Genomic DNA, 14,651 nt, shown 5'->3' with positions numbered 1-14,651 from the left:
GAAAGACAAGAACCAAGAGGGAAACATGGATGTCCAAGCAAATTCACCCTAAAGTCAGATTGTGGTACAGTCAGAAAAATGTTAAAGAACGTGAACATGTTTGAATTTCTAGGAAAAGTTTAATCAGTCAATCAGTAACAAGGAGGTCCAAAGTGCCTTATGTCATAAAAACACAAAAATAAAGCCATAAAAACATCATGCCAATTGAGAAACCAGTAACAAACATTACATTTTGTCGAGTGCCAAATTATCAATGCACATCAAATATTTTGGCCAATATTCCAGTTATTATTGGTCTACAGCAACTTTAAACAGGTGGGTCAGTTCTTAGAAACTCAAGTTTGTTCCAGATTTGTAGTGCAGAAAGTGGACATGGAGAAGGACATTTTTTTTAATCTAAAGACAAACAGCAGGACAACTTGGATTTGAGTAAACCATAAAAACACCAACGTACTTTTGTCAAATAAGAGCAAACGCTTCATACCAACTGTCAAACATGGTGGTGGACGGGTTGAGATCTGGGGTTATTTTACAGTCATTAAATTGACCATACCCCGCCCAATGTGGGTTTTCTAAGGCTAAATGGCTTTTAAAAAAGAATCAAAGTGTTGTAATAGCCTAATCAAAGTCCTGACCTGATTGAAATGGTCAACGTTGGACCAAATTCCTCCTCTACAGTGTGATTGACAGAAATATGTGGATTAACTGTTGTATATTATGAAACTTTGCCTGTATTTTTTGTGTTTCTGGGGTATTTTCAAGGGTCTAAAGGTGAATTCACACACCTCCAGGTACAGTCATTTGCACATGCAACAGCTTATCTGGTCCTTGTGACAGATTTAGGCTTTTGTGCCGCCACCTCAGGAATTACATAATTTGTATACTGACATAAATCCCTGCAGCGTCAAAACAAATTTAAAAGAAAAACAGGAATCTAATTTGCTCCAGATTTTGACAGAACTTTGGATGGAAAGTCAGTTTTCATATCTGTGTATAAATTATGAGCTTCCCACATGTTCTGCACCTTGTATTTGATTTAAAATAATGTATGTCCTTCTGCATCCTTCTGGATATCAGATCCTATCCACACAGAGCAGCAAATTAGGCCCAGAAATCTGCTGCAACACCTGTAAAAGTTGCATTTGCTCATAAAAAATAACGCACAACACAAGCAATCAAAAACTGGAAACTCTTCAGGTCTGACTCTGCACAAGTTTTGAAGTGATTAAAAAAGTTTTTTCAGAACTCTGTCAGTAACTTTACAGGCATTATAAACATGAACACAATACAAATATAGCGAGTACAATTACAACGCTGTAATAGATGACAGTTAAAAGTGGAAAAAGAAAGCTACTGGTGGATAAAAACAGGAAAATCTTCCTGAGGCTGGAAAACTATGCAACAAGCTTGTCTGGTGCGCCTCTACGGCACTGACTGGATGTCTGTAGACAAGATGCAGCGGCAGCGCAGATCATGGGAGTGACGCATTGCAGGTACAAACGGACCAATCAGAAAGCGCGATTTCTTTCAGCTACGTTTTGTGCCTAACCACTTAGTAGCAGAAAGTATTCATGCGCTGATATTTAGTGCTCCGCCGAAACGCGCGATGACGTCGGGTATCTACATAAACGCTTCTCCAGAAACAATACTTTTATAATTAAGGTGTGTTTTCATTTACCTTTGTATAAAAGGCTGTTGTAAAACGTGATTTTCTAATAATGGAGCAACTGAAGATAGAGGAAGTTGGCGGAGTGATACCAAAGAGAAGGAGGGGTTTAGGACCGCCGTTAAAGGCGAGTCCAGTAGGTTCCCTCTCAGTGTGCTCGCAGGGCTGCTCGGGTCTAGTAACAGCGGGTTGCGGAGATTCTTTTAGGGTTTTTTTAAAAGCGGAATTTGTGGTGAAGACGCTGCTGCACCGACGCTAAGATGGTAAGAACAATTACTTTATGCATCTAATTTTCGCTGTAGCACTTAATGTTACGTTCACACAGTGTTGTTAAGCTGAAACATAGCCTTATTGCTGTATTTTATGTTTTTACTTTAACGCATCATACTTGTGCAGTGCTGTCAAATAATTAGTTGAATGTAACTAGTTTTGTAAGCCGATCCATTAGTTAAAACGCAAAATTGCAATGTTTAAGCATCATGGGCGTTGTTTGCTTCTCAATGCTGCTTAAGTCTAAACTGTGCCTCTCAAACGCGCATATTATTCGATTTAATAACCAAGAAAAAAATCATCCGCACTTCTGCTTATATTCTCCCCTTTTATATGAATTGAGTATTTTATTTCGTCGTTTGAGACCGATCTGTGGCTGAGCCAGTAATGGCTCTTCCTAGCTAGCATTTACCGCCAAATAATTACCCGGTTATTGTCAGGGTGAATGAATGCTCGACGCGCCTCCAACATCTGGGGTAATGTGCCGGGCAACGTTTCCCATTAGTGCCGCTTCCTGTTATATAATTATCGAAAAGAATGAAGGGGGGAACTGCTTCCCTTTTGAGCAGGTTTTTTTTTTGTTACAGCAGCCTGCGTAGCAAGCTACACCCACCATCTTTAGAGCTTCATAGGATGTTATTAGCATCACTGTGATTTTATAATGTTGAATTGCAGTTTAACTCTGCAATTCAATTAACTCTGCATGGCTTTGACCTTATTCGGCTCTTAAATTAAAAGCTATTGACTAGATTTAATCAGTCCTGGTTAAAATCTGAATTGATTAGTGAGCAACGTTGAGAAAGAGCTAATGTCCTATAAATGCACTGAAACGGCCTCTTTTTTCCTCTTAACTAAACTTTTTATTTGGTGTGGTTCTTTTTACCTGTGTAAGTAATGCATAATTCAGATATTGGTCCAATCTAGTGCTGTCCAAGTACTCAAAAAGGGTTTTAAATGCATTTTTAACATATTAAAAGTTTTAAGCTATTGCAAATGGCAGAAAAACCCGCCTCAATTTAAAAAAATTAAAGAATCTTGCATTTATACTTCATATTTAGATATGTTGGCTATCTAATTTGGGTCACCTTGTGTGGCATTTAAAGTTATAGTCCCAGTTTAGTTTATAAACGCATAATAAAGACTTCACTAATCAGTTTAGATTTTGCTCTGAAGTTGCAGATCCTGGAAGCTAAAAAAGCCTTTTCTCATTGTTTCTGGTTCAGCTGGTTGAGATTGTGTTAATGGTTTCATTTCTGTTTTTCTAGGCTGACCAACTTACAGAAGAGCAAATTGCTGGTAAGACATGGCCTCATTGATCTTCCCTTCCTTCCTCATAACCGCCTGCAGCGGCCTCCGTTAAGGACTCGTTGTCTCGTGCGGTGGATTTACACTTTTGCCTTTTAAGGCATTCCACAAGGCAGCGTGCCGGTCATAAAACTGGAATGAAAGAAACTGCTGTTGCTTGTTGTCAGTGGATTGCTCAAGGACTCCCTTGCTGAGAACTTTGCATTTTCATGGCCGCTGCGTTGAATATGATGTAATCTGGAGGAGCTGTGGGGTGTTGTCACTCAGCTTTACATGCTGGGTACTTTACCCTGGGCGTTCTGGCTTTTATGAATGCAGCATTTAGGGTTTATTGTATGTGTGATATGCTGACCTGGGACTTGGATGTTGTAAATTATGAGTGTGAGATCTTCCTGCAACTGCTTGCATTTATTCATTGAGTCGTGGTTATAATTTCAGTGATCTGCATTCTCTGTTGGATGGATTGCATAAAATTTTGCAGTGTTAAGTTGTTGTATCCAGTAGCAATACTTTGAATCTCTCTGTTATCAGTAAACACGATTTTTATTGTTGTGCTTGTGGTTTCTGACTCCAGCCTTTTATTTCCTGTTGCCCTCATCTTTGCGCGTGTTGCTTCTCATCCCTCGTGGCTCAGTAACGTCAGTGATATCCTGACAGTACCCTGATGCTGGGTCTCATGATTGCTGTTTTAACCAGAAACTCCTCCAGTTGGAAGTATAAACATCATTGCCCTGATGGTCCACTCACGACTTGACCGTATAACGTTCACAATCTCTGCTGTTGAAAGGATTCCCTCACCCAAGGTGTTTCCTTTCCTGTCACCAGAGTTCAAGGAGGCCTTCTCGCTCTTCGACAAGGATGGAGACGGCACCATCACCACTAAAGAGCTGGGCACCGTCATGCGCTCTCTGGGCCAGAACCCCACGGAGGCCGAGCTGCAGGACATGATCAACGAAGTCGACGCAGACGGTGAGAATCGCTGTTTTTCTTAAACAAAGTTTCCAACTGTCATCAGCTGTTCCCGTAACTCTTCTGTTTTCTGTCTGTGGATCAGGAAACGGAACGATAGACTTCCCAGAATTCCTCACCATGATGGCCAGGAAGATGAAGGACACAGACAGCGAGGAGGAGATCCGAGAAGCATTCCGTGTCTTTGATAAGGTCTGTGTTTGGAGTCCATTTTCATGTAATATAATGCAAGTTTACCCACATTTCACACTGGAACTGGAAAACATTTTAAATATCCAAAATAAAATAAACAAAATAATTAACTATGAAGTCTCTAAACAAAAGTATCCTTAAAAAAAAAAGCTAGTTGAGACCAGACTGAAGCCTTTTATCATCCAGTTCCTGGCATAAAGGGTAGCGATAAATCATGAAAATGGGAATGATTTTTGTTTTGATTTATTGCAACTGGCCTAGTTGATGATTAAAAAAAATAAATAACAAAAACAACAAAAAAAACAAAGCTCTTTCTACCTGACTTGATTTCCAGGATGGAAACGGCTACATCAGTGCTGCTGAGCTGCGTCACGTGATGACGAACCTGGGAGAAAAGCTAACCGACGAGGAAGTGGATGAGATGATCAGAGAAGCAGACATCGATGGAGACGGTCAGGTCAACTATGAAGGTTGGTAGTTAGAATCCCAATCAACCTTTCAGTGACTTCCAGTGAAACGGGATGACGAGCTACAACTCTCCTCTTCCTCTTCCCGCAGAGTTCGTACAAATGATGACGGCGAAGTGAAGGCCTTGTACAGATTTCTATATAAATTTGCCTTTTTTCTTTGTGTAATTTATCTGTAAAATCTTAATAGCCCCCATTCGTCCCTGCCCCCTACTGCTGTCCAAAGGAACTGCATGTAAACTGCATAGGCTCTTGTCCCCATGTCCCTTTCTTTTGCTGTCATGGTGTTTTGGAGTGACGGAATGGCGCCCCCTGGAGGCCTCTGGAGAACTTAGGATCTTCTGTCAAGTGTGCTCGGGGCCCCTCCATACCTGGCGACGTTGGAAACCTGTCACCTGGTTGTCGCTTGGCAACACTGTTGGCATGGAAGCAATGTAGAGGAGTCTAAACTCTGCATGGACTATGGACAAAGTATATAAGGAAATCTCTCAGCATTGCACTACTGCAAAAAAAATGACACGGGTGTATCTCCTGGGTACTCGTACAAACTCTTTTGTATCTGCTGTTCTATATTGGAAAATGACTAATCTTAACATGCCTTTTAATGTTTTACTCACTACTTTTACTTTCCTTTCTTTTCTTTTTCTTTATGTATGGCCGCTGGTCATGCCTCAAACAATCCATTCCAAGTTGTATATTTTTGTTTTCCAATAAAATTTACAATCTACCCATATTTGAAACCTGTCTTGATTTTGCAGTTTAAAAATTAAACATTTGAGTTTGTTTACCCTGTAATTGCTGTTTTTGTATGAGAACACTCCAATTTATAAGATTTTACTTAATTTTTTTTTTCTTTTATAAAATGTTTAAACCCTCCCCTGTTAATCTAAAAGGCACTTAGGAGCATCAGCCAATGCCTCTTAATGTATTGAGCTCAAATTGGTTTTGTTTAGAAATTTCAGGACCTGACGTATGCTTGGTGAGAACTGGTGTGGTCACCAGTCCGCCAGCTGAGTCCCTGCTCCTCCTGGTACTGTGTCAAAGATGGCTGCCTTATGTCTATCTTGACCTTTGCCCCAGTTTGAGGTGCGGGTGAGGAGTACACATCAGAAAACAATGTAAATAGAGCTGTTCCTGTCTTTTTTTCTGAGTTTGTTACAGTAGCTTGCAGAGATACTGAAGTTGTTTGAATGATGAAATAAAGCTCTATTGTAGACCTCTCTTCTGTCTGGGTTTTCTTTCAGCTTTATTTTTATTCAACCTTATGTATCTAAAATGTCTTAAAAAATGTAACTCGTGTGTGTTTTTTACATATTTGAAACTCGCTATGTATTTACCCAGAATTCCCTGCATCTTATTCCATTTTTGGAGTGGTCTCTGGTCCTCTTGGTGTTCACCTATTCATTCGAACCGCACCAGTTCACTACACCGAACCAAAACCAAGGTTTGTAGGCAGTCAACTACGCATTCACACAATATGTACTAATCAATTAAAGGGAAATATTGTTTACAGAAACATCATAATCCAATTTTATGGTTGTAATTAGTTTATGTTTCAGTTTTATTTATTGGTTTTAGTTGTCATGCTTTATTTTGGATATTTCTTCCAGTTCCAGTGCGAAGTGTTCTTTAAAAAAATAAAGTTCATCGGTGTGGCAGAAGGCGAACTTGCAGTATTATTCCATCAACAATATGTTATATGAAAATGCTCTAAAAAGAACCCCCAAACAATATTGTTTATCGCAATGGTTACTGGGACAACATATATATTATATATATATGTAATATACTTTATATCTGCTGCTCTGTTTGTTTTGTCTGCCACGTTACAACACCAGGCTTCGCTTTCTAGAGTGTCCTGGGTTCTTACTGTACAATATGTTGTCCCATATATATATTTATTTGTAAATAAATATTTAAATATATTTATAAATAAATATATATATATATATATATTTATATACACATTTGTGTGTGTGTCAGGGTTTATCTTTGTTCATTGCGGCGGCACATCAACACTTCGCCATGTGGCAGCAGTGAAGCTTTCCAACACGTAAAGCGTCTCTTTAACTCAGTCGGCTCATGAATCATGGCTTGATCGCTGAACCCTTCCTTCTCGTCTCCAACATGGAGGAGTAATCACCAACCTGCTCTCTTTCTACCTTTCTCTCTACTCCTGTTGTTGAGCTTTTCCTTTCTCTGTCCTTTTCTTGTGCAGCGACCTGATGTTTCGCTCGACTGTGCAGCAGATCAGCTTTCTCCCTTTACAGTATCTGGTCACCAAGATCGGTTATTAAGACCATTCAGTCTTTCCATCGCTCAAAAAAAGCCTTCATTACAATCTACTTTCAATAGGTTTTGATTACAAACTATGACCTAACGTGGATCTGCCATGCATTCGAGCAGGTTATGACAACCGCAGGGGTCAGAGAAAACCGATCCTACAGGCTGCCTGATTGTATCCTCACTTGAGGGCCTATTATGGCTCTGTGCTGGTTGACCAGTCAGCTTTGGCTCGTGTTGCAGAGTGTTGCAGCCTTAGCCTGGTGTCTAAGCTGGTAGCTGATGGATATCTGAGCTGCGCTGGCAGCTGCTGAGTGTTGAGAGAGAAGGAAGGGTGCTAAGAAACCCCGAGGGTGCTATTACTGCAGAGCTCAGAGCAGTTTTCTCTTTAGCTGCGTCGTTGCGACATGAGGAATTTTTTTTTTTTTGGTCAAAGGTTAAGCAGCCAAACAAATCCCACGGTGTGGTTAAGTGAAAGTGTTGCTAATTGACACTTCGGCCTGATGGAAACGGCTCACGTTAAGGTGTTTTAATAGCTTCTGCTCAGAAATGTAAATCTTTCAGCTGTTTCCACAGGCACAAATCTGATTAATGGGTAACTAAAATAGAAATTAATAATAATTGTTTGTACACTGCAAAAACGTAAAAACTTACCAAGTGTTGGTCTAATAATACCTAGTGCAAATATCTTAGTTAACTTGATATAAGACAAAGCTAACTTAAAAGTAACTTTTCAGCAAGATATGCTTGTTTTAAGTAAATAATTCCTTAATGTTAATGAAAAAATACTAGCTCCATTGGCAGATTATTTAATTTATATTTAACAGACATTTTCCCCATGTTATAATCGATCTGAGAATAGAATTAGTATTTTTTCATCAATGTTGAAGAATTATCTTGCTAAAACGTTACTTTTAAGTAACTAAACCACAATTACATGGTAAGATTTTGTGTTTTTGCAACCTGCAAAAGTCTTTTAAATAGAGCATTATTTAATATTTGTCTACTTTTGCATGTTGATAATTAGCTACTTTTACATGCTGCTAAGTAGCTACTTTAACTATGCTATTAATTAGCTGCTTTAGCATATATACATGCTGACAAATAGCTATTTTAGCATGCTGATAAGCTAAAGTGAAATGCAAAAATACCCAACCTTTTGTTAATTACACGTTACTGTTGTCTAAACTAAAAAACGAAGGATCTGACAAACAAAATACAGGTCAAAGTTCAAAAGCTCAGACAGAAGGAGTATGTACCAGCTACCCGTCCCACTCAGGAGAACATTTCCACCTGCTGTCCCAGTGGAAAATCAGGCCAGGCGCTTCGGCTTGAGCACACTGTCAAAGAGGCTCAATGATTTTACCACCAACTCCCCTGAAGCCACCTGCATTGTCACCTGTGGGAGCAGGTGGGTCAGGTGTGGCAGGGGCTGGTGGCTGGGATCAAATGGCACACAGCGGTACCAGTCGACCCTATGAGGAGAAAAACGTTGTCCTGTCTCTTTCGGTTAAAATCAGAGATCAACTGGAAATGAAAAGCTGGTCCTGTGTTCAGGGACAGAGGAGGAGGGCGGAGGAGGGGCAGTGCTATTTCTGCTTGGCCCACCGCTGGTGATGACCAGTATGTGTGTTAGTGGGTGAGAGGAAAGGAGAAGTGAAAGACAAAGACAGAGATGGAGAGAGACTTTTGAAAGGCCCATAGCAACACACCTGCTAGCCAAAACGGTGAAACACAAGCTTAAAATGTAAAAAATACAACTTCTATAGATAGATAGATAGATTTTATTACAGACTCAGAGTCCAGATTACATAGAAAGGAAAACAAAGACAATCAAAGAATAAAAAGTACAATAAAAAACCCCGACTCCTAGTCACTCAGGAGGCAATCATACCAATGTCTCCAGAGTACAGATTAGTATTTTACTGCACTATATTTAATATTAGTCAACAGTAGTATAATTCTATTATTAGACTCGTTTAAACGACAAATAAATTTATACATAAGCTTTCTTAAAACAGCCAGCAAAGTGCTGACGTGAGCAGATACAAACAGTTCACTGGCTCTGGACCATCTGGGTTTATTTAACAAGAGTCTCAGTGCATCATTATAAACCACCTTCAACCTTTGAAGACTGGCTTTTTTTAAAATTGCACCACAATGTGGAGTATACAATGATGTACACTGTGTGACACACATACTGTGTCATTCACAATAATACACAATAATTAGTCGTATGCTAGGTTTCTTCAAACACATTTATGCTGTCAGGGCCTTGTTTCTTAGTATAGATACCAGTAACATAATTAACAAATGATCGGACATTTTCGCATTTCACATCAACTTATCAGCATGCTAAAGTGATTTGCAGCATTCATTATTAGAAAAAGAAAGAGAGGAAAACTGAAACATGGTGGTGGCGCCGTCACGCTACTACTTTTATGTCAGCAGGAATCTGATCAAAACATCTCTGGTAAAGCTGGAAAGTTACTGGTTAGAAATGCTTTCCATTTAGTCAAGCTGGATCATTTTTAGTTTTTTCATGTGCAGGCTGGCTGGACATCATGCATGTCACATTTTTCATTTCTTTTGGTCCACATTTTAACTCATCTATCATTTTTTCTTCACCACTTTGATCTACTTTGTGTCAGTCAATCATCTAAAATCCCAACGAAATAGATTGAAATTTGCAGTTGCAGCAAGAGTTCAAGGGTTATGAACACTTTAGCAAGGCACTAAGTAGATGGAGGTGGAAGGATAAAAGAAAGGATCAATCCACCTGGAGCTTTTTTCTTTCACTGCAAAAACACAAAATCTTATTTTTGTGTAGTTTCTAGGGCAAATATCTTGGTACATTAAACAAAACTAACTTACAATAACTTTTCAGCACAATATAGGAGCTTGTTTTAGGTCAATAATTCCTTGAAGGTGACTTGTTATGCTTCCTTGAACAGGCACTACAACATTAACAAAGCACAATTACAAATTACGAAAGCACTATACATTAACAAAATGGAAGAGGTATGTCCTAGTGGGAGACCTAAGAAATCGCTGATTGGACTACAGCTCGTTTGAACTGGAAGTTACTCTGGTGTGCTTCGTTTTAATGAGAAGCAAAGCAAGTGGGAATACAGTCACGTCGCCATGTATTGCCCAAACTGTGAAAGAGCTGGTTGAGCTGTCACCAAACTTTTGTAGCAGTTGTGGCAAGAAGCTTTGGATCACCGAGAACATTCGTGTTTTTATAAAACACGTTAAAGCCAGAATAACTTCCGGTTCAAAAGTAAAAACGGGCTGTAGTCCAATCAGCGATTTCTTAGGTCTCCCACTAGGACATACCTCTTCCGTTTTGTTAATGTTGTAGTGCTTTTGTAATTTGTAATTGTGCTTTCAATTTGCTGAAGTGGTTTAATGAATTACTTACTTAAAAGAAGCTCCTACGTCTTGGTGAAAAGTTACTTGTAAGTTAGTTTTGTCTTATTTAAAGTGTATTAAGATATTTGCCCTGGTGTTTTTGCAGTGTGTGTGTGTGTGTGTGTGGTTGGGGGGGAGGGGGGCGCGTGTGTGTGTTTGGCACCACGACTGGCAGCCAAACTGTCCTAGAAGGCAGTGATCCTCCCCGTAGTCTGATTTCACACAAGTGTAATCCCAGATCACCAGCTCTTTTCATGCATTCTGTTCGCTAACCGAATGCATGAAAAGAGGGAAGAGCCTTTTATTACTTGGTCCAGGGTTTATCAACACGCTCGCGAGGGATTTTGTGGTTTGCCACCAACATTATCAGCTGCATTTGTTGTGCACAAATTGCTTCGGTGACGCCAGCCAGGGAAGCAGAAGGATCTTATCTGCTACAAAGGGTACTTCATTCCACTTAACTGCATGTTCTTGGTAATACTCCCTTCCCTCTTCGTCTTTCCCTCTTTGTTGGCAGCCGGGCCGCTCTGCCTTCCTACTATCTCGGCCCTGCTATGCACTCAGGAGGAGGAATGCTGTTCAGCCATGCGTCACATGCACATAGCTTAACGCGGCATGCTGCTGCACCCTCAGATAACACATTCAGCATGAGGAGGCCAAGGCAGTGGCACACAATAAAACAGCTATTATCGCTACCTACTTCACATGCCTAGCACTTTGTGGTGATGAAACAAAACCAGGGCGGACAACAATCCCAGAAAGAAGAGATTGGAATCATCGCCGTACAATCAGGGACAAATGAAACGTTTCCTGTCATTAGAGCCGAGTGTTTATTCAGTGCCTGGTTCATCCTCACAGCTAGCAAAGCGACGCCCAAGAGCAGAAGAATTTTGTGTCGTGGCCAATTTGACAGTTGTTGAGGGAGTGGAGAGTTATATTCATCCCTTTTCTGTCCGCCCGGACTATCAGATCGTATCCAAGGATTAAAGCCCACTCCATCAGGCTTTACTTGAGTGCTTTATTGATTATAGAGGATAAAACAATAACGCCTCTGGTAATAAACCAATGGCTTTTTTTCATTTTTTTAATAAACGTTATTAACAGATAACAGGTTCTGCAACAGAAAACGAGTGGATTTTAGGCCTCATTTATATTTGTTGCACCTGGAGTGTCTATTACAGTACTTCATTTTTATATAAAAAATATGTTTTTTACATATTTGTTTAAATGATCATTATGTCATGAGAAAAAACTGACCTCCTGTAGCCACACTACAAAACTAGTTCAACACAACATAGCCTGCCACAAATGCTAATGATAGTTAGCATGACCACTGATGATTGGTTTTCCTGGAACGTTTAGTTGTTTTAGCACATTTAGCAGCACTGATTGACAGCGCTAACTTCAAACCCCTTCTGAAAGCTCTTAAAACTGCTTATTTTAATTGTTCAAACACTGAATATAACTTGACATGCATCCATAAGCAAAGTGGAAACTGTCTTAGAAGTCAACATCTACAGTCTTCCCTCCTTTTAGGAGGACAGCCAATCAGTGCCAAGGATAATAAATGGCGCTCCTGGATTGGTTGTTTTGAAAAAATCAGCCAATAGCGTGTCAAGTATCATTGAGCCTTTGTATTTTAGCTTCCCAAGCTACATTTTCGTTAGGAAATTTTAGTTGTGAATAGGGGAATTTTCTGTGAATTATTTGGAGTTTCCATTCACATAGAAAATCTTCAACTATTTGAATACAAATGGGCGTTGATCCAATGTAATTTGCTTACCGTTCTCTTCAGTACTAATATTTATGTCCTTCCATGCTAGTTTTACACAAATATATGGAATCAAAGCAATAATATACAACCACATCAACTTAATTTCACAATAATTGATGGATATTATGTTTACATACAACTGTGTGGCTAAAATATTGTCAGAAAGACATTTTGCTGAAATGTCCTTTTATATTTATTCATATTGTGTATTTTGGTCAGTGAGCAAATAGCAAGAGGTTTGTTCTGATATCTAATGAAAACCTTTTTTAATCAGAAAACATTGGATTTAACAAAACTCGATTAAATCTGTTGTTTTGGTGAGAGGCACACTGCAAAAACATCAAATGGTACCAAGTATTTTTCTAATTTATAGTGCAAATATCTTATAACACTTCAGAAGTAACTTTTCAGCAATATGTAGGAGCTTGTTTTAAGTAAATAAGACCTTAATATTGAAGAAAAAGTACAGGTACAACAGGTAGATTATTTCACTCATAATATGGAAGAAATGTCTTATATGTGAAATAATTTGCCAGTGGAACAATTACTTTAAAAAAAATCTATATTCAAGAATTATTACCTTAAAACAAGCTCCTATATCTTGCTGAAAAGTAACTTGCAAGTTTGGTTTGTCTTATTTCAAGTGTACTAAGATATTTGCACTAGAAACTAGACTTAAAAAGTAAGATTTGGTGTTTTTGCAGTGCAGCCAACATAATGAGGATTTTTCATTCGTTTGTTGTCATTTGAGCTTGAACTGCATGAAACTACCTTAACTGTGTGAAGAGAGGTTTCCCTAAATGGAGGAAACCGTTAAATTCTCTTAATTTCTGTAACTGCTGATACTTTGAAACTCATAAAGGTTCAACAAGACGCTGTGAAACAGATTTAGATGTTAGGTGGTGGTGTGTTGAAAGCAAAAAGCTCTCAGTAACCTAAGTGTGTCTCAGTCTCCAGTCAGAGCTCTTATTCCCTCCGCAGTCCAGGCCTGATCTGGGATAGAAGCCTCATACTGAGGACTTATCACCGCCCGCCTCTCCGCGGGCCAACCCCAGCTCTCTTGTTCTCAATTAAGCTCCCTTTTATAGGCGCGCATGGTTTTAAATAGCCACACCACATAAATATGTTTTTGATTTAATTACACAAAATTCACCTTTTGCATGCTTTTGTACTTCAAGTTGGGTCTCGACTGCTTCTGAAAATAAATGTTTTCTGGTGTTTTTAGAATTGAGACGTATCAAAAACCTCCAGATTGTTGCGTCACATTCCGTGGGCACTTTGTCGTTGCCTAGCAACCCCAGCCAAGTGCAGCCCCATCACCTAGCAACCCCAGCGGAACTCCACTGGGGTTGCTAGGTGACCAGCACGTTTGGCAGCTAGATTCTCCACATTTTTAGTCACATTTATTTGAAGCTATTTTTGTTACATGCAGCATTTTTATAACAGATTCAGATTCACAAACAGTAACCAGCTGTTTAAACTACAAAATGATATAAAAAGAAGAATAAAAGAAAAAAAAGGGTAAGGCAGAATAAAAATAAGTGCAAACTTTTGCAACTTTTAAAAATAGAAAGTGATAATGTTACTAGACTGTGCTATAAAATGGCACAAAGAGCCTGAAAAACACAGAATAGACCATTTTAAATGCAAAGCACTGAGGAAGATCCATAATCAAATGCCTTCAGGAAATAGTTATGATTGAACAGGACAGACAAATATTTTAGTTTTATTTTGTTGTGACTTTTTGTTTGTCTAATTCAGCTAGTTTTAGTTACATAGTTTTTAGAGTGTGTTTTTAGAGTTTGTATTAGTTATTATTACTTAAATATTGTTTAGTGTCTATTAGTTGTTGTGGTAGTTTTAGTTCTTTCGTACTTTGACTAATTTTTAGTTGCTGAATTAAAAAAGTTCAAAGTATTGAATTGTGATTCTGGGTCATTGAAATAATAATAATAAAAAAATGTTTTCATTTATTTTTGAACAACCAGCTGACTTTGGTGTTTTCTACCAACTTTTCCTGTTGCCATTTTGTGGTTGACAGTAATTCCCACCTGTGTACCGTCATTTCCCGACAGCTGACGTCACTTTGGGAAAAAAAGGCTAATAAATAGAATCATAAACATAAAAATGAAGAATATTACACTGATAATTTCAGTATGATCTAGTTAATTTTATAAACACACAACATAGTTCCAGTTAGTTATAGTTTTTTCCGTGTTTATTACTATTTCTATTGATTTCGATTTATCAGTTTTTGTTTTTTCATTAGATTTATGCTAACCTTGGTAGCATTGAAATTTTTCTACTTGGA

The 14,651-nt window shown here is 38.7% G+C and overlaps 1 protein-coding gene across 1 annotated transcript; it reads left to right on the top strand.

Annotated features, from left to right (window-relative positions):
- The first annotated feature begins 1,810 nt into the window (after positions 1–1,810).
- calm2 (calmodulin 2) lies at positions 1,811–4,989 on the top strand. The gene is made up of 6 exons (XM_005795162.3): positions 1,811–1,929; positions 3,202–3,232; positions 4,067–4,210; positions 4,296–4,402; positions 4,737–4,872; positions 4,961–4,989. Exons 1-6 carry the CDS (start codon positions 1,927–1,929, stop codon positions 4,987–4,989), a joined length of 450 nt encoding a protein of 149 aa, XP_005795219.1. The 5' UTR covers positions 1,811–1,926.
- Positions 4,990–14,651: the final 9,662 nt, after the last annotated feature.

This window comes from Xiphophorus maculatus, chromosome 22 (assembly GCF_002775205.1).
Source record: "Xiphophorus maculatus strain JP 163 A chromosome 22, X_maculatus-5.0-male, whole genome shotgun sequence".
Lineage (NCBI taxonomy): Eukaryota > Metazoa > Chordata > Actinopteri > Cyprinodontiformes > Poeciliidae > Xiphophorus > Xiphophorus maculatus.
This window is presented reverse-complemented; position numbering and strand designations above follow the sequence as displayed.